At 41.5% G+C, this 24,257-nt stretch overlaps 1 protein-coding gene across 2 annotated transcripts in view; it reads right to left on the bottom strand.

Annotated features, from left to right (window-relative positions):
• Positions 1–23,643, bottom strand: part of HAPLN1 (hyaluronan and proteoglycan link protein 1) — a 31,662-nt gene extending 8,019 nt beyond the window's left edge. The window contains exons 1-4 of one of the 2 annotated variants that reach the window (XM_039696357.1): positions 23,544–23,643; positions 22,088–22,090; positions 10,869–11,240; positions 940–1,242 (exon numbers count right to left, since the gene is read on the bottom strand). In XM_039696357.1, coding sequence (XP_039552291.1) covers positions 940–1,242; positions 10,869–11,240; positions 22,088–22,090; positions 23,544–23,643 — 778 coding nt within the window. Of the gene's footprint in view, positions 1–939; positions 1,243–10,868; positions 11,241–21,739; positions 21,743–22,087; positions 22,091–23,543 lie in introns of both variants that reach the window. The other variant, XM_039696356.1, reaches the window with a different exon arrangement.
• Between the last annotated feature and the right edge of the window lie 614 nt (positions 23,644–24,257).

Here is a 24,257-nt window from a genome sequence, read left to right as displayed (position 1 = left end):
CTTATGTTTATTTTTTGCTGTGCTGTAGGACAAAACTGCTTCACTGTGGCTAAGCAATCTGTGCATAAATATAAAAAGGCCATGCTCCATGGTCTGAGTGGGCTGCAAGCCAAACCTCTGCAGAGTTGTGTAGGAATTATGCACAAGTAGGATGCTGTACAGGATTTTTCATTCCCAGCAATGCTTTCTAAATCTTTTCCTAACACTAGAAAAACCATGAAATGATAGCAAGCTGAGATTGGGTCATTTAATTTCATTTCATACCTAAAAAATTATTATCAACTAATAGAAAAAAAAAAGCTTGCAGTTGCTAAAGGTTTACAGAAGTCCAACCTCAGAGCAAAAGTGATGAGTGGCTTGGCAGCATACTAAGATTAAAAATCTGAATTATGAATAAATCTAGAAATAGGTCTGCTGATAAAGAACTATTAGTCATATTAGACTTGGTACATGAGCAGGAGCTTCTTGATACTGCAGAATAGGTGCAGTGATGATCAAAATTTTGTTTTGATTATACATTTAACCAATAGGAGCAGAATTATTGACTTCAACAGGAAACCTTAATTAATGAACTGCAGGTTCCTTCATCACTTTAACCGAATTAAACTGGTTACATGCCAGCATTAAAAGGGTGTTTATAAATTTTAATGGGGTATGTATAAACTTTAATCTCCCCTTTTAATAAAGGAGAGATATTAGAAAATCCAGAGGAAGCCTTGAGTTGTAAAAACTACCTACGTGGCCATGTGGCAAACACAACTTTACTCCGCGTGCGAACCCTTGAAACTTCCACAATGATGTTATTACCTTGATTATTTAATTCCTACCATCTTCCAGGGCTAACATGAGCTTTGACAAACCCAACACCCCTTTCTGCCTCTGGAGCACCTTGCCTAAACACAGATATTTACAGGGGAAGGGCAAAGGAAACGCTCTCACCATTGAAGTTGGACGTGAAGCAGAAGACGTCGTAGCGGCTCTTGTCCTTGTCCCAGAACCCGTAATTCCTGACTCCGGGCACGGTGTTCCTGCCCCCACAGGGCTCCCTGGGCTTGGTGATGGGGTACTGCACGGAGCCATCGCTGAGCCAGCCGGCGTTGCACCAGTCCAGCCCCGACCTCCAGGCGTCGTAGAGCTGGTCGAAGGAGGCCATCACCGAGTCCTGCTCCGCGCACGCCCGCTGCGCCTCGTGGAAGTTCAGGTTGTACCGCCCCAGCCGCGGGGAGTAGGGGAACACCACACCTGGAGCAGGGAGAGAGGAGGGTTACCAGCCACTGAGACAGCAGGGAGAAGGGGAACAGGTTGGGCAGCCAGCAGGAGGAGGAATAAAGGGGCAGTAAAGGTTGGAGCTGTGATGCATGGCAGCGCTGGTTTTGGGGAAAAACTTCCCATCAGTGCAGCAGCACTGGTTTTGGGAAGAGGTTAGGGCTGCTGCCTCACCTCTTCAGCTGTGCCAAGGAAAGTTTGGGTTAGATGTTACAAAGAAATTCTTCACTGAAAGAGGATTGGGCACTGGAATGGCCTGCCCAGGCAGGTGGTTGAGTCACCATCCCTGGATTGGTTTAAAAAAAGACTGGACGTGGCACAGGGTGCCATGGTTTATTTGATGAGGAGGTGTTAGGTCTTGGGTTTGACTAGATGGTCTTAAAGGTCTTTTCCAACCTAGATCATTCTGTGATTCTGTGATTCTGTGAATCTGTGCTGCCTTACCTAGCTGGATCATCTCCCTGTGGCCTCATCCCCTTCCCAATGGGAATCCTGCCAGGTCTGCATGCTGCTCCCACCTGAACCTTGCTGTCACCAAGGTGGTCTCACTTCCCTGCTCTCACAGTGCTTAAGGAGGAGCAGAGCTAGCTGGAATTATGCAACCACACGTTTTTAATGGAAAATTTCCATTTATCCATTGTAAGGTCAATTTCTGGTTTTAAAAAGAGTCAAACCCTAGAATAGCTTTAATTTTTGAATTTGTTTGTTTGTTTGGGGTTATGTTTCTTTGCTCATTTTAATTTTGTTTGTTTGGGTGATTGTTTCTTTGCTTTGCTTTGTTTTGGAGTAGTTTTTTATGTTTTGGTGGTTTTTTTTGGTGTGTGTTTTTGTTTGTTGCTTGGTTGGTTTGGTGGAGGTTTTTTTGTGTGGAATGGGAGTAGGGGAGGCCCTGACAGCTATTTAGAAATAAGAAATTGTTGAATGAATCACTGAATTTCTATGAATTATGTCTTTGGAATGATAGACACTAAGATGAAATATTTTGATCGACATAAAAGAGCATTGCATACTTTGCATGAGCCCTTGCCAAGAATTCCTGAGAGGTTCAAGACAGCTGCTTTTTGTTTGCTTTTTGGTGTTTTTTGTTGTTGTTTGTTTTTATTTATTTTTAAATTTCACATTATTCCAGGAATGGGAATTTCTGCTGTAACAACAGCGTTTTGAGGCTAATCTGGTAGGATTAGCTCAATTTTAGCACCCTGAGGTTTTAAAGCAGGAACATCTATGGGGAAATTAAGTCAGTGAAGTTGTGTGGGAGACTTTTCTGCTGGTTTTGGGCCTTTTGCCACCACTCAGGGAGGACAGGTTTCCCCTGGCACAGATGGTGGCACAGCCCTGGTGGGAAGCCATGTGTGACACCACCCTCCCTCTCTGCCCCTACAGCACTGATGGCTCATCCTGAGACAGGGTCACTGTGCAAGGAGCATGGCCCTGCCAAATGCTCTGTCCCCTCCAGGGGACAAGGACACAGCCTGGTCCCCAAGCCCTGTCTGGTGCTCATCCCTGCCCAGACATGTACAGCAGAGAGACCTCACAACAGAGGACACCCAGGAGGGGCTGGGAAATGTGGGGACACCTCCAGGATGGTTTCAAAAGTGACGTGTAATCACAGTCACCACCCTTACCTGATACTTTTTTTAAAATTATTTTTCTGCTGCTTGTTTTATGGAAAATATCAGAAATTAAACATTGTTCCTGGGAGTGTGAAAGACGTTTCAGAAAGCACTGAAGAACCACCTCCCCATGTGGGTTTGATAAAGCAGAAAAGAGAGACTTGAAACAAAAGTTTGGATCAGACCACCCTAATCTTTGGCAGGGCTTAGAAACTTAACCCAGACCCAAATTTCACAGTTGGCTTTAGCCCAGTCTCATAATAAGCTGAAAGAAAATAGCATTAGAGAAGATCCAGCTCAGAATGTTTATCCTCAGACATCTCTGTAGAACCAAGTGCTGTAGGACTCAGGGGGACTGAAGACAAGATAACACACGAGGAAAAAACTTTGCACTGGTATAAATATCCACCTTCCTTTTTACTTTTTTCCTGCTGTTGGATCCTCTTGCCTATAACAATTTCTTTGTCCTCAGGGCAGAACAGGATAGAGAAATTACCCAGTGGTGAGGCAAGGCAGTCAACATGTGATGAAGCCACTCTTCTTTCAGAACATTCTAACCCATTTCTGTATCTATTCCACCAATTTCCTAAAGTCCCCTTGCTTCCTCTTCTCTCCCTCACCCTTCTGTCGTCCAAGTGTTATTTTTGTTTAACAAAATCTTTGCTATTACTAAACCTCAGTGACTTGGTCCAAGAAAATAAAGCATGCAAATGTAAACTTGGCAGGGTAATAATAAACAATATTTTGCTCTCCTTCATCAATTAGCTAGAGTCTGCTGCAGTTCTTTCCTTTTGAAAATCCTTTGTTAAAGCGCTTTTCTGTTATGTGATGTTCTGAACTGCAGTGCATGAATGTAGTATAACACAACATGTGTTAAATTCAACTTTATAAACAGGACACTGAAATGTTTCCTATTTTTCTGGTTCTCTGTTTTTCCTTCATCATATCTTTGTTAAAATATATGATGAAGGAAAAAATATTGTTAAAAAATATTCATTCCTCATCAGTGCTAATGGATAGAAATATCACTGAGTATAATAAAAATTTAGCAAATGCAATAGGAATCCAAGCCTTTTAACTGTATTAGAAATCTAATACTTATTAATTTTTTCAGAACTACATTTCCCCAGACAACAGACTCCTTTTCCAGTACATGTGTTTGATTTGCATATACATTAAAAAAACACCCTGCAAGTAGGAAAGATCAAGGTATAACTTTACATACTTCTAAAACCTGAGCAACAGCTAGTTGATAACTATTTAAACAGATTTGATTCCACGAGGTTTCCAAAATCACTTTTCAAAAGGGGCTAAACTGTGTATGTAAATGTGTTACAAATCTGAGTTTGACATTTTGGGACATAATGTTTTTACAACATAAATATGCACTAAACTGTAATATTAGCTTTGGGCTATATTTGAGCAGACTGCATAGAAGCTGATTTTTTGTGGGAGTTCATCTGCAGTACAAGCCTGCAACTGATTAGCATTAATTTCACCCTGCAGCTGGGGGTGGCCAGGGGTGATTTTGCTGAGGAAAATGGACTGGGTATGTGCTTTGTGCAGCTTTGAATTACCTTGCAATTTTGTTGATTATTTCCCCTTCATTTTCTTATCAAACCTCGCTGAAATTCATAGTGAGAGCTCAATATTCATCTCCCCTTTCTTTTACACTTTAGCAGTGCTGAGCTTTAGTTAATGGCAGGGCGTCTTCCTCAGTCCTGGACCTCACAAACCTGTCAGAGTATAATCCATCCCATCTGTTCCTGGATGGACAAAAGCTGTCCTGAGGCTCCTTGCTGTTCCCAAAGCACAGGCTGAGCCTCGATTTCTGACTCCAGCCCCATCCTCTGCCACTAGACAAAACACCAGCTCCCAAACCTTAACAAATTCATTTTAAAAAAGGGAGGGAGGCAAAAACTTCCAGCCTCAGGAGGAGGTTGAAATCTGGTTACTTTGTGGGAAGGCAGAGCTGAGGAGCCTTAGCTTGACCTTGGTGATTCCAGTCCCTGCTCGTGCGGAGGCTGAGTGGGGATATTAATTTCCATTCTAAGGAATCATGGTGTGGCTGCTCTCCCAAAGCCACGGTTCTCTGGAATAGGTTCTGCCCCCAGGGAAGGACCTCCCTGCTCCCAAAAGAGATAGGAAGAACCTAAGACACATCAGCTCAGCAGAGAATGAATCTGTCAGTGAGAAACGAGGGGATGCATGCACCTGTGACCAAGCAACTGCAGTTTAGAAAAATGGAAATTGGGATTTCTAGCAAAAATTGGTGTATTATATATCCTCCCCACAGGAACACCAGCATTTCTTTGGATTTCTCATTCAAATGAGCAAATGTACAACTCCTCCCCACTTGCTGTGGCTTTTTTGGAGTGTATTTGTCTTTTTTGTATTTCAGAGTCTTATATGTACCTCTTATATGAACCCCTAAAATTCAGTGTAAGCAGGCACTTCACACACACTGTCAGTGCAAGGAAATGTAGCACTTACCCAGGACAACAAGGTGAGGAAATAACCTCAGAAAGTTAACTGCTGTAATGACTTTTGGGTGTTAATTAAGCCAGCACCAACCACCATTAGCAGTTTCAAGGGTATTGACACGTTGGAAACAGAATATCACTAATTTCTGTTGATCCATATGGGGAAAAAAACAACCCCAAAACCTCAAAAAAAGGTCTTTTCACAGCCAGAGTAAAGAAATAGGTTTTCTTAAGTTTTAGGCAAAACTGAAAAGTGAGTTTTCTTGCAGCCAGTGCAAACATGAGGCAACAGTAGGGTTTGCCATTTACAGTACTGTAGGGTACAGTTTTATCCTGGCAGGTTCATACACTCAATGGCAAAATTTTCCATGCTGGATTCCTAAAATTCCATAAAAACTGGTGAAGCCCTTATTTTCACAGAGTCTCCATTTTCCTTCCTTTCAGAACTTTCAGATGTCTGATCATCCAGCCACTGGCTGCCAATCTCAGGTATAAATCTCCCTAAAAATGAAATTGAACCTTGAAATATTTTCCTCCCAGTATCCCATAACTCTCAGTGGGGCTGCTTACTTCTAATCAATAAAAACACACTGATCTGGCCCAGGGCATATTATTCCCTTGTATTTCTGCTTTCTAGCTTTTATCAAAAATTTGGGGACCGTTGCCTTTCTCTGCAATTCTTAGCCTAATTACTCCAAAATTTTTTGACACTTTACTTCTGTGTCATCAATTTCAGACAACTTTTTAAACTTTTTGTTTCACCTGCATCATTCAGGGACCATTTCTTGGAGCATGTGCAACCAAAACCCTGTCACAAAGGAATTACATTGGTCTGCCATGAGTTACTCTTGACAAACCTTTGGTTTTTGTACCAGGCACCCATAAAAACTGTGTCCTATAAAATCAGCTTTTCAGAGAGCAGAACAGATTAGCACACAGAGGATATTAGAAATATGTGGTTTTTTTGGTGTCTGTATGGATGGAACGGCAACACACAGAGGAAACAAATATGACATTATTAGGCTGAATCTGATTTCTCCTGCTCTTGAGAGCATGGAGTTGATTTCCTGTTGGTTTCAACTCCGAATTCCCCATTGCTTACATCCAGCTGAAGACCAAATGACCAGATTAAAAAATGATTGTTTTGACAGTTTGAAAAAATTTGTTTATGTGAAGTTTATGGATCTGCTTGAGCTATTTTGAACTAAAGAGTCTGGTTTTGAAAGGGATGCCTGGTTTTTTTTTTTTTTTTTTTTTTTTTTTTTTTCTTGGACCAAAAGGCCAACATACCTCAAAGCAAGAACACGAATGCTGGTGGATTTTGGTTCTTGGGGAGCCACACAAAGAGTTAGGTTCTATCTGGAAGCTGCTTTCTACAGGGGTTTTTAATGATTTTATCCAGATCTTCAAATTCCCAATAGAATTGGATGTAAAAGGTAATTATTTTATAGCCTGTATTGCAAACTTATTGTGCTCAACTCTCATCTCCCTTTGAAGATAGAAACTATTAAAAATAATTTAAATGGAGTTAAAGCCTGCCTTTGGCTGTTTAGCATTGTCCTATTTTCTCTGTCACCCTCCCCTGGTTCTCCTGCAGGGAGGGCACACAAAACCTGTGCCTGAGCAGCACCTGAGGGCTGGAGCCTGGGAGGCCAAACCCACAACCCTGGCACAGTGAGATTCATTACAGTGCCAGGTATTCATGAGGAAATAAACTAGCAAAGCACAAACATAAAGGAAATTTAGTGTAGGACCATAAAAAGCTGCTGTAAATAAAATCTAGTGTAAGCTGAGAATTCTTTTTTTGCTCACAACTTGGACAACAATATCTGCCTGCTGTCACAGACCTTTTAATATATCAGCTTTTTGACTTTAGGGCACTGAACAAAGAGTGTAAAACTCATGATCCATATTTTATGGCAAGAGGAGAGTAAGGCCAGCTCAGAGGGAAGATGGTTTTGGTGATGAGGTTGGTTCTCCATAAAGAATATCCTGCTTTCCTCAGTACTTGACATTTCTTACAGCTGCTGAGCCCAGACCAGCCCTTAGGCCAGTCCTGGTACTTCAGGCTGCAAACAAGATGGAAATCATGACATGATTTAGGACATGAACAGATCCCAAATCTGGTGGTTGTGGAAAACTGCAGTGGGTTCCAGTTCTGAGCTTTAGCTGGTGCTCAGCACAATCTCTCTGGTCTAGGGAAAAAAAAATGCTGTGCTTCCAAATTAATATAAATTAAGAAAACCAGTCACAGAAATGTAAGGTATGTAGCAAATTCAGACTTAGTCTAACTTCAGAGTTTTTTTTCAAAGCCAAAAGTGCCCAGTTATTATGAATGGTTTATTTAATAACAACCCCAGGAGGCCTTTAAGGCTAGAAAGAAAATAAAATGCTATCACAGTGGGGGAAGAAAAAAGGTCCATTGAGGTTGAGGTCAAGAATTTTGGTATTGATATACGGCCATGGGTTTTGTACAGGGAGCTCACATGGGAGCTATCAGCTGCTTTGCTCTGCTCTTGGGCATTCCTGGGTGAAAATGGCTTTTTCCTGCTGCCAATTAACATCCTGAAGGCCACCACCTCAGGACATCAGGCTACTGATGCAAATCACTCCCACTGTGAGATTAACCTGATTCTTTACACCAGACTGTAGAATGTTAGAATGAGCTGATATATTTTAATTTTTGTCACAAATATTGTGGGGTTTTTTCCTGCCCTGGTCTCTTCTGCTTTGCTCAAATACATGAAATGGAATTTAATGCCAGAACTACATAAAGCTGCAAGGGTGTTGAAAAAATAACTACAGGGCCACGCAAACAGACGAATATATTTCATCAGCTATATATCTCCACTGTAATACTATTATATTTTAATACTTATCTTTTTATTAGGAAACTTCAGAACTACTGGATTTAGTCAACACAAGCAGGGTTGACACTGAAACTCTCACCACTCTTCTCTTACTTGAAAGGTTACATTTTACCATGAAGTTTTGCAAAGAAAATGCTCCTTCCAGTTTGAGAAACACCACAATGTCAGAAATGAACAGCCTTACACCTGTGCCATGTGTGTGACAAAAATCACTGAAAAGCCATTGTTCCTTATATTAGCCAGACACTGTTTAAAATATATAAACTTTCATTTGAGAACAGGTTGGAACACAGTTGGCTGAAGAAATATGATTCCTCCTCTACTTATGAATTTCCTTATTTTGGAGGAGGGACCCTGACCTTGTACCCAAGGCTGGTGCTGTATTACAAAACAGCAAGAGTGAAAAAGGTAGAAAGTCTCCTTTTTTAAAAACAAATCTCCCTTGTGTCATTGCATGCAGCAAAGAAATGATTTCTCTTTGCTTTCCCACTGCAGCTTTAACCCAATCATGAATTTCAGGTGTGGATTTCTGCATGTGCACAAGCCTTTGTACCAAGCTTCAGGCAAACTTGCTCTGCTTCCACGTCCATCACATCTCCCCTTCCCAGGCACAGCAGGAAGCATTCACAGCACAATTCCCTTGCTTTTAACAGCAGAAAAATAATGAACTTTTGCTGCAGAGGAAGCAAGAGCCTGGGCAGTGAGGAAAACTGTTTCAGTCAGGTGAAGCTGAGGCTGCCAAGAGGAATTTTCTGCCTTTAGGGGCTGAGCAGCCCTTGCAGAGCCTGCCCCAGTGGAGGGGAGGCCAAACACAGGAGAGCTTTTGGCCAGCACAGAGGAATAAAGAGCTCATTTCTGTCTTCACTCATAACTGCTTTAGAGAACTTAAGCTAAATATGTAAGTGTCCAGTTCTCTTTGTCTCGTAAGTTTGAAAAGAACAGGGTACATTCTTGTTAAAGATTAATTATGTGGGGTGGAACAACCTAAATGCATTACCCCATGGCATGGAAACTGGGCAGAGTTTTCCTGCAATCCCAAATGGGAAGTTTCTGTGGCCTCCATCCAGGAATGGGAGAATAGATGTAAAGAAGTAAACCCATTATGTTTATCTGGTTCCAAGAACCACTCAGACATTCTTATTGCACGGGATAGGTATCCTTTTTCCTTTTTCCATTTTCCCTTTTCCTTCTTTCCTTTTCCTTTTTTTTCCTTTTTCCCTTTTTTCCTTTTTCTCCTTTTTTCCATTTTCCTTTTCCTTATTTCCTTTTTCCTTTTACTTATTCCCTTTTCCTTCTTCCCTTTTTTTCCTTTTTCTCCTTTTTTCCATTTTCCTTTTCCTTATTTCCTTTTCCTTATTTCCTTTTTCCTTTTCTTTTTCCTTATTTCCTTTTCCCTTTCCCTTTACCCCTTTTCCCTTCCTCCTTTCCTCCTTTTCACTTTCCCTTTTATTTCCCCCTTTTCCTTTCCCCTTTTTCTTTCCTCCTGCTCCTTCTCCTCCTCCTTTCCCCTTTTCTTCCTTTCTCCACTTTTCCCTTTTCCTTTTTCCCTCCTGTTTTTTTTTCTTTTTCTCCCTTTCCCTACTTTCCCCTTTTCCTCTCTTCCTCCTTTTTTTTCTTTTTCCTCTCTTTCTACACTTTCTCCCTTTCCTCTTTTTTTCTCTCTTGTTTCTCTCTTTTTTTTTCTTTCTTTCTCCTCTCCCTCTCTCAGGATCCCTCTGGTTACCCCAGAGGGATATACCCCTCTGGCACACACTTGCTGGTGAGTATAAGAGTCTGTGATATGAAACTTTTTGTTTACCTGTGCGTTCAGTGCAGTGCTTTTGATAAAAAAAAGAAAGGGTCAAACACTCTTTTATGTGTATTGAAACTCATAAAATGTGTCTGAATTGCATAAGAAGTAAAGGAAAGCTAAATTTTGTCCTGTTCAAACCCGTTTCATTACTTTTCGACTCTACTGTTTTCAAGAGTAATGCTGAAGAAAATTATTAGACACAACATGTAGGAGTTATCCTGACAGGCAATATAAAAATCTAATTTATCTAATTTATCTAATTATAAGGCTGGAAAAATGCAAACTGACTGTCTCTGGGTAACTACTGTAACTTTTTTATCTTTAAAGGTAGACTTGCATTTGCTTGATAATCTAAAATATCCCGAAGTTTGGTAGAATTGACACTGGGGGGAATTTGATACAATTTCACCTAGGTAAAAAGATGCAGCGGCTTCTGCAAAATGACAGGAGCAAATTAAAAACACATGGAGCTCTCAAAACCAAGTTTGCTCATCCTTTCTTGGCTCCTCTCACCCCAGGCCTGGCTGGAATTTGGATACGCTGTAGGCTAGCGTAAGTTATAGTAGCCATGATGATGGTCCAATTTATGATTGCTGTCATGGGCTGCCAGGCCAAGATTCCCCAGAGCACAATGAATTCTGCTTCCTCAGCTTGCTGTTAGCAATGATAACACACAAAATCAGTGATAAGACAAAATCAGTGATAACACAATATCGCCGATAACACGAAGTCAGCGGTAATGCAATGTCTGACAACACAAGATCAAAAGGAGGAAAGGAAAAAAGCAGGAATTCCCTAACACCACATCAATCCCACCCCAGCTGTGCCTCAGGGTGTCACCTACCTTCCAAATTGAGGGTCACCACTGCCGTGTCATCCTCCAGCCCTTCGATCACCTCGCACTTGTACCTGCCGTAGTCCTCCAGCCTGATGTTGGTGATGACGAGCGAGGCGTCGTTCTCGCTGCTCTCCCGCAGGGACACCCTGCCCTGGTAGCTCCCGTAGCTCTTCCTGTGGTGCCCCATGGCCACGAACACGTCCACTTCCTTGAGGTAATCGTAGGTGAGTTTGGTCCACTTGACGCGGATTTTGTGGGTTCCTGAGCCGGCGGTGGAGGTGTGCTCATGGTAGAATTTGCATGGCAGTGTCACGTTTCCGCCGCGGTGGGAGAAGATTTTGGCTTGCTCTGCTACCACGAGGAGGCGGGGCCCGTTTTCTGTAGGATTTAAGGAGAAAAAGGTGAAAAAAAACCCACACGCCCTCCAAGGATTGGTTTGCAGCGTTCCTTTTACAGGGTGTGGTGCCTTAAAAATGGGCGTGGTCAATGCTGTTGGTGCCTGAAGTTTCAGTTTTTGTGTTTTTCAGATCCTGTGCTGCTTCAGTGTGTAGCTCTGAGCTTCATATTGAGTGTAAGCAAGTTCTCCTCCCAGGGTTGGTAGACTCTTCTATTGGAAAAGGATAAAAATTCCTTTTGGAAAAGGATAACAATTCCTTTTCCAGGCTGACCAAAGACAACAGTTACAAGCTCCAGGCCCAAAAATTATAAGTGAGTAAATTGAGAGAAAAACAAGAAGGATGGGACTGCATAACCTAAAGCTGTAATTGGATAATTAACTGCAATATGCAAATGGAGCAGAGCTGATCCCAGGGAGAGACCCCGGGAGCGCTCGTGCATCTTGGGACCATTTTGGTTCATCTTGGGTTCATTTTGGGACCATTTTGGTTCACCTTGGGTGCAGCCCTGGCTGGGCTCTTGTGCTGGCCAAGGTGAATCCATGGAGGAATCCATTTATTAATCCAGGGATTAATAAATCCCTGCTTTATTCTTTAGCTCTGTCCAGCCTCTGCTCTAGGTCAGCCTTCACAAGGCATCACCCGCTGCACCTGCAGGATCACCACCCTGCAATCTATATTGGACCTGTTCAGTAATAAGGTTTATGAACCAGTTGTAAATAATTATTTGCTCAGCTCAAAGCATCTCAGTGCCCTTCACACAGGCAGAGACCATCCTATATTCATATTGTGTAAATACATTTATAGAGTTGTATTGCTGATGAATGAATGCCACCACCCATAAAAGGCTCCAAAACACTTCCCATATTTTCCTTGTTCAACAGTTGTATATCAATGCTTTATGTTTTATTTTCATAACTCAATTTTTCTGGAGGGATTCTGCTTATTCAGGCAGCAGTACACAAACTCCTCACAGTCTGGGATGCAGAGAATCCCACTCACAAAGCAGAAAAACCATTTATGTATCAAACAGCACTATTTATGCTGACATGAAAAGTGTCAGCAAAAATGTAAAGTAGATATTTTAGGCATTTGTATTTGCATTTTATTCTAACTTTTGAGTATAAGTTCCTCTTCTGACCAGAGTAAGGAAGTCCAGTTGCTCTTCAAATGTAAAATCTGTTCCTCTGCTGCCCACCCTCTTCATCATCCCAATGTGGGTTTTCCTCATCTTTTTTTCTGACCTCCTTAAACTTGTCACTGTTTTGTCTTTTAGATTTTGATCTCACTTTTCATGCAAGCCTGTATGTGATTGTCTCCTCTCCTCCTCACCCCAGGTTTCCTGCTTTCCTTCCCTCTAGTAGCAGATGTTGCCCTGTGAAATAATTTTGCTTAGGACAGTCAGCTAGGGCAGGTGCTCACTTCCAGCCCTGAGTCTCTGGGGATTTTACAGCCTGTGCTGCCTTGAGAAAACCCTGGAAAATGCAGATTTCATGTGCTAGTCAGCAGACATGCCCAAAAGTGAGAGTTTTGCCTCCTTTCAGTATCTCTTGCTTCGTTCCTTGTGTGAAGTTTGCAAAACTGATCAAGCTCAGTGCTCCCATTGGGTTTTTTGTCCTTGAGCCCCAAAAACCCCCAATAAATCACCAGCTCTCTGGAGAAGCACCACCGACCTCACTCTGCACTCACAGGCTGTGAAAAGAGACTTTTCAGTCCCCTGTGCATGTTCAGCAAGTTGATGTGGCTGCCCAAAAATGTGATTCCCCACTCTGAAGCCCGACCTGGCTCTCTCTAAATCCAGCAGAATCTGCGGGTGAGCTCCCAAAAAACACAGAGGCTGCTCCTGTGAAGGCTAGCAGCAATTTTCTGGGTTGGTTCAGAAAAAAAAAAATTGATGGAAAAATGTCATCAGCCAGGGAGATGTGGGTGGCTGGAGGAGGGAAGGACTGGGATAGATGCAGAGCTCTCCATGGAGTGTCCATCCCACCCCTCCAGCTGTCTGCCCACGGCACTGCAGGAATCTCTGGTGTGTCCACAGCGTGAGGGGTCTGCAGGGAGACTTTTGGATCTCTTCAGACAGTCCCAGGCTCCTGGATGAAAAGAAATCTCTGCCCAAACTGCAGCCCCAGCTGGATTTCCCTCTCTGCCCACTACTGCACTGAGCTGCTCCCCAGGGAATGCAGAATTTTGTGTTTATGCAAACATGTCTGAGGGTGGTAACTGCAAATGTGCATCTGCTTGGGGAAAACAGGTACCCAAAAGTACAGCTCTTTGCTGGGAGGTGCTGTGTCCTTTTGCTGCACCCTGCACAGTTCAGGGCTCAGCTTGCTCAAGAATTAGCAAATTTGAGTGCTCCAAGGGTGAGAGACCTTTCCCTGGTGAAAAACCAAAGGTGCAGAGCAGGTGGCCTACAGCCCCTTTTGAAATGACGTTCTTTTTCACTGCCCTCCTTTCCAGAGGCTCAGGGATGCTCCAATAATCCATCTTCCCCCTTCCCAAGGAGAGCATCCAAGGAGAGAGGTGATCTGAGGCAAGGCACCATGGAAAGCTTTACCAGCAGTTTCCACAGGAGGAGGAGGAGGAGGAGAAGGAGGAAAGTGAAGACAGCCAGCACAGCTTGTCTGCAAATTTTCCTGTTTCCTTTGGGGACAAAGAGGTTCCACAGTCCTCTGTCCACTTGGGAGGAGAAATGTTGTGCTTTGGGGTGGTTATTACCAAGAAATCTGATTCAGAGCTCAGCTATGTTGGGCCTTTACTACTTAAATAGTCAAGTTAATAAATATTAGCAGAAAGGACTGGGGCAGGAGGGAGGCTGTGACTCAGTCAATGCTCACTCTTTCTAACAACTGTGCCTGTGCCAGCAGGGCCTGGAGGCTTGCCCAGAGCACTGTCACCTCTGACTCCAGCATCAGCATCCCAATTTGGGGATGTTCCTCCCTGCTGGCAGCCTCCCGCCTCCTCTGGCCCTCTGCAGCAGCCAGACCTGAGTCTGGGGAGTTGTATAGAGCAGAGGGGATGGTAAACTGGGAAGGGAAAGGAAAAAGGGAAAAGGAAAAAGGAAAGAGGAAAGAAAAAAAAAAAGGGGGGGAGGGAAAAAGAAAGGAAAAATGAAAGAGAAAAGGAAAGAAAAAAAAAAGCAAAGGGAAAAAGAATGGGAAAAGGAAAGGAAAAAAGGAAGTGAAAGAGGAAAGGGAAAAAAAAGGAAAGAGCAGAGGAGAGGAAAGAGGAACACTTTATTTGGGGGAAAAAAAAAAAAAAAAAAGAAGAAGGGGGGGGGGGGGGGGGGGAAGAAAGGAAAAATGAAAGAGAAAATGAAAGAAAAAAAAAGCAAAGGGAAAAAGAATGGGAAAAGGAAAGGAAAAAATGAAGTGAAAGAGGAAAGGAAAAAAAGAAAAGAGCAGAGGAGAGGAAAGAGGAACGGAAACAGAAAGGGAAGGGAAGGGAAGGGAAGGGAAGGGAAGGGGAAAAGGAAAAAAAAAAAAAAAAAAAAAAAAAAAAAAAAAAAAAAAAAAGGAAAAGGAAAACATGGTTTTTCTCATCCTGGAATATCTCCTTTGACCATGGAGATTCCAAGGGAGATGTGGCACCTGAAATGTGCCTCCACCCACAAGTTTTGCAAAAGCCACTTCTTTTTTTTACAGAAAATGGGATGATGTGCCCTTCTCACTGGAAAGACAGTGGGGCAGGAAATTACATTTCTGCTGCTGCTTCTCCCAGATCCGGGAGAGGAGGAAGGACCTGTGGCTTTCGAGGAAAAGCAGATGTCAGACTGGGGAATGAGGCACAGCTTGGGCTAGAAGACATGAAGGCAGCAGGGACTTGGGATTGAAAATGATATGACAGGGGTTTGGCAAGAGTCCTAGAGGTCTTCATTATCCAGTAGCCAGTGAGAGCCAGAGCCAAATCTACCTAAACTGGACATTTCTGGGACTGTGGCAGAATGAATGGTCTCAGTCTTCTGGGAGCTGACAAATTAAAAAAAAAAAAACAACAAACCAAATCCCCAAGAAACCAAACAGAGAGCAAAGCAGAATTCCTTCATTTAAAATATGTGATTGTCCCTGGTTTTACTGTTGTGAAACTGAGCTCAAAGGAGCAATGCATTCTTATTCCTGGGTTATCTTAGTGAAGCAAGGGCTGATCTGTTGTGAAACAGTGATGGGAGATGGAGGAAACACTGGTTTGAAGGGTGGTGGCTCCCTGGCTGCTCCCCTTATGGGCATTCTGACAAGGTAGTCCTTGTAAATAAAATTATTTCTGTCTCTGAATGGCAGGAATATCTGGAAGGTGGCTGCAAGAAGGGAAAGGAGGGGACAGCAAATGTGGTCACAGAGCCCAGGGTGTCACCTGAGGAGGAAAAAATTCTTCCTTCCAGAACTGCTTCCTTCAGAAATGCCAACAGAGAACTTGTGAGGTGAACAAAGAACTGTAAACTCTGAAACCCCTGGGTTGGAGAGGGTTTAACCTTCATCAGTGAGTTGTCCTTGCAAACAGCACAGTTTGGATCTTGGGACAGGCTGGGGACAAGGTCACACGTGTCACTCCTGAGCCTCAGATGGTGGAAAAGCAGTGCTGGGCAGCTCCCAGCTGCTCCTTCTGCTGGGGACAGAGGTGGCAACAGCCTGGTGCTCTGCTCTCAGCTCCAAAGGCAGAATTGGGATGAGAAGGATTTCCCAGGTGGGGCTTTCCACCCTTGCAGGCACATTTTGCATGGTCAGGCAGGCAGCAGCCAAACTGTTAGCACTGAACCAGGCCCCACTGGTGACTAATTTGCAGTATTTTTTCCACTCCTGCTTCCCTGCTATTGATTCTGACAGATTGTGGCCTTTTGCTAATCCTCTTGGAGCAGTTAGAAGGATGACAAAGGCAGCACAGAGAGCAGAGTTTGTCCAGGACAGAACACGGCTCTGGGAGCTGCTTTCCCCAGGCTTCAGGGAAAAACTGCCTGACAGAAGTGAAAACTCACTTAAAAAGTTGAATTTTGGTCTGGCTTTGCTGTATCTCAGCAGTGCCAAATATACTATGAACTGCAAGGGAAAGGATATTTTGCTTTGTCCATTTCTAGTGGACAATGTGTGATGTCCATTTCAAGGACAGCAAGGGGGACTTGCTATAACCTCCAAATTTTACTGCTGGACAAGGTTTAAGGTTTGTTTGTCTTTTAGTTGTGAGCTGATTGTTGGGTTATGTCGTGAATTTAAATTTTTTTTTTTGTTTCTGTTTTTTGTTTTGTTTTTGGTGGTTTTTTTGTGTTTGGTTTTCGTTGTGTTTGTTTTTTGTTTGTTTGGGGTTTTTTGTGTTTTGTGGGTTTTTTTTTTCTTTTTTTGGGTGAGGGGGGTGTGTGTATGTTTTAATTATAATTTTATAATTTTACTGTGGGTTTTTCTCCTCGTTTTCTTATTTTCCTCTCTTAACTGGGTTCTGCACACCAGAATGATGGCAAGCCAGCCTTGGAGGGCCAAGGACACAGTGTGGGGCAGAGAGGATGAGTCACACCACAGCCCTTGGCAAACAGCTTTATCTGCTTCATCCACCAGGAGTATCCACAATCTTGTGCTGAGCTGGCCACAGAAATTGATTATTCCAGCATTTTCATGGAATGCCTCACAAAGTGACAGTGGAGGAAAAGATGTGCATTTTTACAGACGGGAAAAACAAAACCATCAGCCAGGGATGGTATTACAGAAGTGTTTAGTCAGATAAATTAATGTATTCCCTAAATGTTCCACACTGTTAGCAAGCTTACACATTATCCTGTGCCATTATGTTTTAAATAAACAGAGTTGTTTCTGATTTTCCTGTAGTGTTTCCAGGGACTTGAGCTTGTGCTAAAATACCCTCCTCTTCCCACAGCAGTGGCAAGTTGTTACTTTCAATTTTTTAAAAAAATCTAAAATGTTACTTAAAATTAATAAATAATTTCTGCGACAACAGTGGCTCCCGTTTCCTGTAATATCTAGAGAAGTGCATTATTGATGAACTAATATATGGGTGTATCACTCAAAGAACACTGAGGAAAAGCATGAGGGAGAATCACAAACACATTTTGCACATAGTGAACATTTTTTATAAATGTATTTTAACTAAGTACCTTTTTACTTCTGTTATTGGAAAAAAAAAAAGATGGAAAATCTTTTATGTATCATCTGTAAGACTGGTAAAATATGTGGTTTTAACTAAGTACCTTTTTACTTCTGTTATTGGGAAAAAAAAAGACGGAAAATCTTTTATATATCATCTGTAAGACTGGTAAAATATGTGTTTTTTTGGCTCAAGAACTAATGCAGTTTTGCTGTGTCATGAGAAAGAAAAGGCAAGGATCCACCTCCCGTGTTCCTGCCTCTGAGCAGACAGGATAGAACACCCCCAACACACTCCTCTTAAGTTTTGATATAAAATTGGTAAGATAAATCTTACTTAGAAGCCTCAGTTTCCAAATAATAGTACAGCTGAAAATGCGTGGTTTGTATACGGCAGAGAAGAAATCTGTCTTTGTAAAAAAGACATTACAAGGCTGAGATAAAACATTTTTCAGCTGATTCCATCTCCTCAGCTTGAGTAACACGTTGTGGGGAGATTGTTAAAGAGGACATATTAACTCAGGTTTAGGTTTCTAGGAGACCTAAGAGCATATAAAACCATCAGGGAAATAACAAACTTCATCTCTTCTAAATTATTGCCTTAAATGACTTCTAAGTGTGTTTTGCTTGGGTGTAGATAAATTTCATGGAGATCAGGTGTCGCAGAGCAGAAATCAAGGCAAAGTCTCTGCACTCCTCCCTCACAGAAGTAAATCTTCATGGGTGGCATGAGGGCTGTTTGACAAAACCAAAATATTACACAGAAACCGCATGGAGCCCTTCCAGTCCCTTAATCACCCCTAAATGCTATTTATAAATATGGAATTCCACTGACGTAACCAGCAAAGGCAAATTGATGATTTAAATTCATGTTCCACGTGAACCCTTGTGTTTCTGTAATAATATATTTTTTTTAATAACCCGAATATCCTGGCACCCATCAAGGTCTGCTCCAGAAGATGCAGTCCTGGATGCCTTCAAGGAGAGCACATATTTGTTTTCATTTTCATTTTTGGTATTGTTTTGGTAATTTTGGGGGTTGGTTTTTTTTTTCCCTTTCCTTCTTTTTTTTCTCTCTTTTTTTTTTGTTTGGTGGGGTTGTTTTTTTTTTTTGGTTATTTTTTCTCTTTTTTTTGGTGGGTTTTTTTTGGGTTTTTTTTTTCGGTTTTTTGTTTTGCTTTGTTTTGTTTTTTGGGTTTTTTTGGTGGAATTTCTGGAGGTGACATTTCTGCTCTCTCCTGACTTTTCTGTCCCCTGCAGCTGCACCAGGCCATGATCTGAGGAGGGAAGCAGGTTGTGTGGAAATCAAAGAAACAGCTCAATTGCAGCAAGAGGCAGCAAAATGCATCGTGGCACCATCAAAATTGTCCTGAATGGCAAAACAAAAGGGCAAGGAAAAAAAAAACCAAAAAAAAAAAGCCAAACGTAAAGCAGAAAACACAAAGGCAAGGAAATGGAAAGAAATGTCAGTGTCATGGAAAATGGAAAAATGCAGAAAGGTGGAAAGAAGGAAAGAAGTCAAATGTAGTAGAAAAAAAAGTAGAAAAGCATGAAGATAATCAAGATTATCTTGAGCAGATAAGACTTAGTGTAAAAGGTCAGATGAGCAGTGCATTTAATCTTTTATCATGTTTTTGGTTGGCCCAGAAGCTCTGTTCAGATTCTTACTCTCTGTTGGTGCTGATTTCATTTGAAGGAAAAGAAGTGGAGTGTAAATAAAACTGGAGAATAAGTTGGTCAAAGATTTTGTTATTGGTTAATTGATTTAACTAATTTGTGTGTGCTTAGAGGTTTTTTGTTTGTTTGTTTGCTCCAATGGTGCAGCATTTAAATTTTTCTGTTCATTCTATGTTGAAATATTTTTCAGGTATGCATAAATAAATCTGTGCAGAGATCTTGATAGGTAAAGGGGTGCACACTTGCACCTCAAACACAGCAAAATGAATATGAATATGAATTTATTACATTCAGAGGAAAGCTAAAATGTTAAATTTGATGCTCCACGAACCAAACTGTGTGTTCCCATCTCTGCCTTTTCTTGCACTTCTACAACCTGACCAAACTGGAATAAAATTAAAGGCTCTGGCTCCCCTTAGGTAATTAACTCAGGAATTACTGTGGTGGTTTAGTAATTCTGATTATTTTTCAGAGCAGCCACACCCAGGGGAGTGCCCTTACCTCTGAGGGGAGCTCTGTCTTGTTTTGGATAATTGTCAGTGAGCAGCTCAGAGAGATGGACAAAGTGAGCACTGAAAGGAGCCATCCTCTCTGAAAAGTCAGAGAGGCTTTGCAGGTATTCAGGAGAAAAATCTGACTTTCTAATTACGTTGCTGTGCTGGGGGTAATCTTGTTTTCTTGTGGTGTGGGGACACTTCAGCCCCATCTTTACACTCACCAGATTATTTAATTTATGGTTGTGGTTTTTTCTGAAGAGTGAAACTGGTGTCTCCCTGAGGCACACGGGGTTTTTCTGGGGTGTGGGGTTTCTGTGTTTTTTATTGTTTTTATCCCCAAAAGTGAGACTGGAATGACAAACTACCAGAGGAAGGGGATAAGGTCAAGCAGCCTGGATAAAAGAGTGGCCTGACCAAAACCATGAAATCCACCACAGGCCTCAGCAAAGAAAATAAAGCCACAGAAGACAAAAAAATGCAGCTTTTCATATAAATTTTATAAATTTATGAATTTTGTGCATAGTGGAATAAAACTAAAGGAGAAATAGAAGAAATATATATATATATAAAAGGCAATTGGGACATTGCGACAGAGGAAATAAACTGAATGCACTGTGAAAAGCAGGGAGGTAAAGAAGTCCAAATTAACTGTATTAACCAACAAGGAGAGAACCAGGAGCTAGAACTGACACTGTCAGCAGGAGCAGAGCTGCTGATGAAACCAGCAAATAATTTCCAGAGAAAAACTGAAATATTTAAAAGAGAACATAGACACAGAACAACGTCTGCTGCAGTGTTAGAGACTGGGAATGTGCTTAGTAAAAAATAAAGAAAAGTCTCTTTTCCAGAGAGTGGACATTTGAAAGACAGACCTCTGTGTCCATGAAAGCAAAGTGTAATTGCAGAACAATAACAATTTATGAAACATTCTTTGTTCTGGTTGACAAATACTGAGTTTAAGGGGAATGTCAGGAAATTTTACACTGATGGAGGGGCAGAAAATTGGTGTACCCAGGCCTACTGGCACTGGTGTGGCCTCACCTGTCACTTTAGGACAGCAGCAGGTGTTTCTGGACAGCAGCAAAATAACAAATTCATGTAAAGAAAGTAATTCAACCATTAGCCAGTAAATTAGTCTGACCTCAGCAGCAAACAGGACTTCAGAACAAATTTTGAGGGAAAGTTGTTGAACAACAGGAATAGAGTCAGTACTAAAAAGAGGGATAAGGTTAAGCAGATATTTGCCAAAGAAAGAGCAATCTGATATCAGGTATGTAATAAAAACAAATGTATAAGGCTGAGGAATGTGATGTATCATTTGCTTGGACTTCAGGGAATTGAATGATATGGAAAAAAAATATAAAAAGGCCAGTGAATTGCCTTCAGTACAATGTCTCTAATATTTCCACTAATTTTACCTTATAAAGTAATTGTGTCTTTAGGATAAGTAAATAAAATTTCCATTTGGTTTGTTAAGCAGCACTGCAGGGAGGAGAGTGGGCATTTAAAATCTTTGAAGAAAGAAGGGTGGAAAAAGTAACACTTAATGCTGAATGCAAAACTCATCTTTTTGAGGTCTACTGTGAATAATTATTGATATAGATCTTGCAGTTGTTAATTTAAAGTGGCAGTGAGGGAGACTGACTGCTAAATACTGCCTGTCACCACAGACTATTGATCAGCACTGCAGCACAGCTGGGAGCAGAAAATTTGGCCCAAGGTCTGAAGAACAAAGCATTGTTAACTGGAAAACAGAAATACTGAGGCCAAACGAGGATTTTATCTGGAATAAAGTCCTGGCTGGGTGCACTCAAGGAGTAAGAATTCAGATGAGAACCAGTGTAAAGACAAATTCCTGATGTTAACAGGTTACAATACACAATTAGGGCAGAAATCAGGAGGTGATGCACTTGGAGAAGAATTTGAAGGAGCACACTCAGATGGTAGCTGTGGGGATATGGTGTTACTGATGTTTTAAAGTGAACCTCAAAGAAGAAAAAATATTATTGGAAGCCAAAGAACAGCAGCATTAGAAGCATAAGACCATAAAATAAATGTGAAGGATTAGGAGGGTGTTTCCCATATCAGAAAAGTAGGGTGCAGAACATTTTTGCAGTAAGAAGACCTGAAACCCAGCTTTTAAACAAATAAAACTCATCCTACAGGAGGTTACATGATGTAAAGAATGGAGAATATAACACAGTTTCCTCAGGAAATCCCTTTCACACCTTCTGTAATTCCAAGGCATTCCCAGGCATGCAACCCTGGCAGAGTTTAGCCACACATCTCCTGTATTTCAGCTGTGGAGAGGGATGCTGGATTTGTTAATGGGATGAAAAAAAACTGCCTGAACATCAGTGTTCCCTGATCTCTATCCCATCTCCAGGTGTAGATTTTTTATCTTTTTGGGGTTTTTTTGTTTTGTTTTTTTCAGCACTGGGCAGAGAGGGATCCCAGCCCTGGTGGGATTCCACAATGCAGGGAGGAATGGCAAAAATCAGAAGCAAAAATGCCACGTCCCCATCAGTTTCAGTCTCTTTTATTTGGGGTCTGCCTGTGCATTTCAGAGCCTGAACCAGCTGGAGGACAGGGCTTGTGGTAGAGCTCAAATTTAAATCTTTATCCAGCTCTCCCTCAAGGAGTGAGCTCCTGAGGTAGAGGTAAGATTTCATGGGGAGGGAGAAGGCTTCACCTTGAAACTTCTGTCACCTTTAAACTGTTTGGGTTAGTAACAACTGACATGTATGACTCCTGAATTACACTACAGTGCTGGATATCACACTAATTTCATTTTCCAAAGAAGCCAGGCTCAGAGACAAAAAGCTGCATTATAAAAGCAGTCTAATAAACATATACAAAATATGTGCTTATTAGACATTAATGTCTGATAAATTTGCCCTGGGAAACAAGTGCTGATCATCTCAGAGCAGTGATAGGTCCTCATTTTACATTTGATAACACATTCCTTTGACCTTCAGGCTGAGTCTCCTCAGAGGGGGAGCAGCTCTCTGCTGCTCCTTGCCTGACCTTGACAATCCCTGTTTTAACAGGTACAGGGTGCCTTTAACTTCTGTGCCTCTCCCGTGGACTCCTGAACATTCAGCCCTTCCTGGTACCCTGCTCTAGCCTGGCAATTCATATTTACACAAACAGCACAGTTTTTGGCTGTTGAGAGAAATAAATCAAAGTTTAGAAAGAGACAGAGGGAGTGAGAGACACAGAGAGGAGGGGCAGTAATTCTGCATTTCTTAATTTTGCAACATTAATTTCAGCCGGGATCAGGGAAGGTAGGGGTGAAAGGAGGAAAATCCCTGTTCATTCTGCCTGTCCTCCCTGCATAAACCCCCTGATTCTTTTTATGCAGGATAACCCTCAGTGACTGAAGCTGGGACTGAAAAAACAGCTGCATTGTGCTGCAGGCTCAAATCCTGCCACAGCTAAAATCTCTGGGACTCAAACATGAACCAAACAGGATTCTGCAGAAGGCCAGGATAATATTTAGTGTGAATTAAAGGTATGAGGAAAGGCACATTTCTTTCAGGGTAAGTTACATTTTTGGGTTTTTTTACTGGTTTATGTTGCCCAGTTATGATCTCTGATGTGCTGAGCTTTTTAAAGTAAACCACAGCAATAAATATCTGTGTTGTGGAGAACTGTGTATGGCAGACCTCTTAAAATCAAATCTATTCTACAATAAACTGAAGTATTTCAACCCACTGCAGTTGTTTATTACTTTAAGATGCATGCTTTTTTCCTTTATCTTAAATCTGTACTTTACTTACTAACCTTTGCAAGGTTGTGACTAAGTGCTATTAAACAGTGCAACTTTCTTTTTTTGGCTTTTCTTAGGAGAAATAATAATGCAACAGAACCAGAAAAGAGAACATTTGGTCACCAGTAATACAAATATTTAAAAAACAGGGTGACAGCATTTAAAAAAAAAAAAAGAAGTAAATTAAGGTTCATTAGGCACATTATTCTGTTTCCCTTAGCAATATGAAGATATTGGTATTTTCTCACTTATTTCCTTACCTTGAATGTGAACAATTCTTTCATGCTCCAGACTGGAGTTGCCAGGGTGAGGTTCAGCCCAACAGGCAGAGATCAGCACCAGAAAAAGTAGAGTCTTCATCTTTACAGCCAAAAGAATCTTCTTCACTGTAAGGGCATCACAAAGAAAGAGGATTGTGAATTTTTTTTTTTTTAACCTTTTACAGTGTTGCACTGCACAACTTGTTAGAGCAGTGATCTTATGAAGATTTGTTTTGTTTTTTGGTGTTTTTTTTTTCAAATGTATTGAACCCACTCAGCTGGCAGAAGTTACAACAGCTGCTAATTTTTTAGCCATGGATATTGGACCACTTAATTGTGGACTTTAACTAAGTGAAACTGGCAATCCATATTTAACTCTGCCTATGCAGAAATGCAACAAGAAAACAAAGAAAGGAAAGTGCACAGACCAATATTCCTAAGCCAAACTCCTTGCAAGACCACACACAAGCAGTACCTTTGTTTCAAAAGAGGTTCTGGTATACTTTTGATTTTCCAGACCTTTTCTGGGTCTGGTCTGCAAATACAATTAAAACAATCAAAGTTCTATCACTGTATCTGTATCCACTGCGTGATGCAATCTGCTGGTGATAGGTTTTCAAGATTAAAACAATCTTCTTGTAGGTTTTGGCATTTCAATGAAGTCTGCAGCTTGACTTAGCAGTCAGGGTGGCAAATTTGCCTGAGCTAAGCAGT

Source organism: Passer montanus, unplaced genomic scaffold (assembly GCF_014805655.1).
Source record: "Passer montanus isolate IOZ18808 unplaced genomic scaffold, ASM1480565v1 scaffold97, whole genome shotgun sequence".
Classification (NCBI taxonomy): domain Eukaryota; kingdom Metazoa; phylum Chordata; class Aves; order Passeriformes; family Passeridae; genus Passer; species Passer montanus.
Note: the sequence above shows the minus strand (reverse complement) of the source record. Positions and strands in the feature narration are given on the sequence as shown.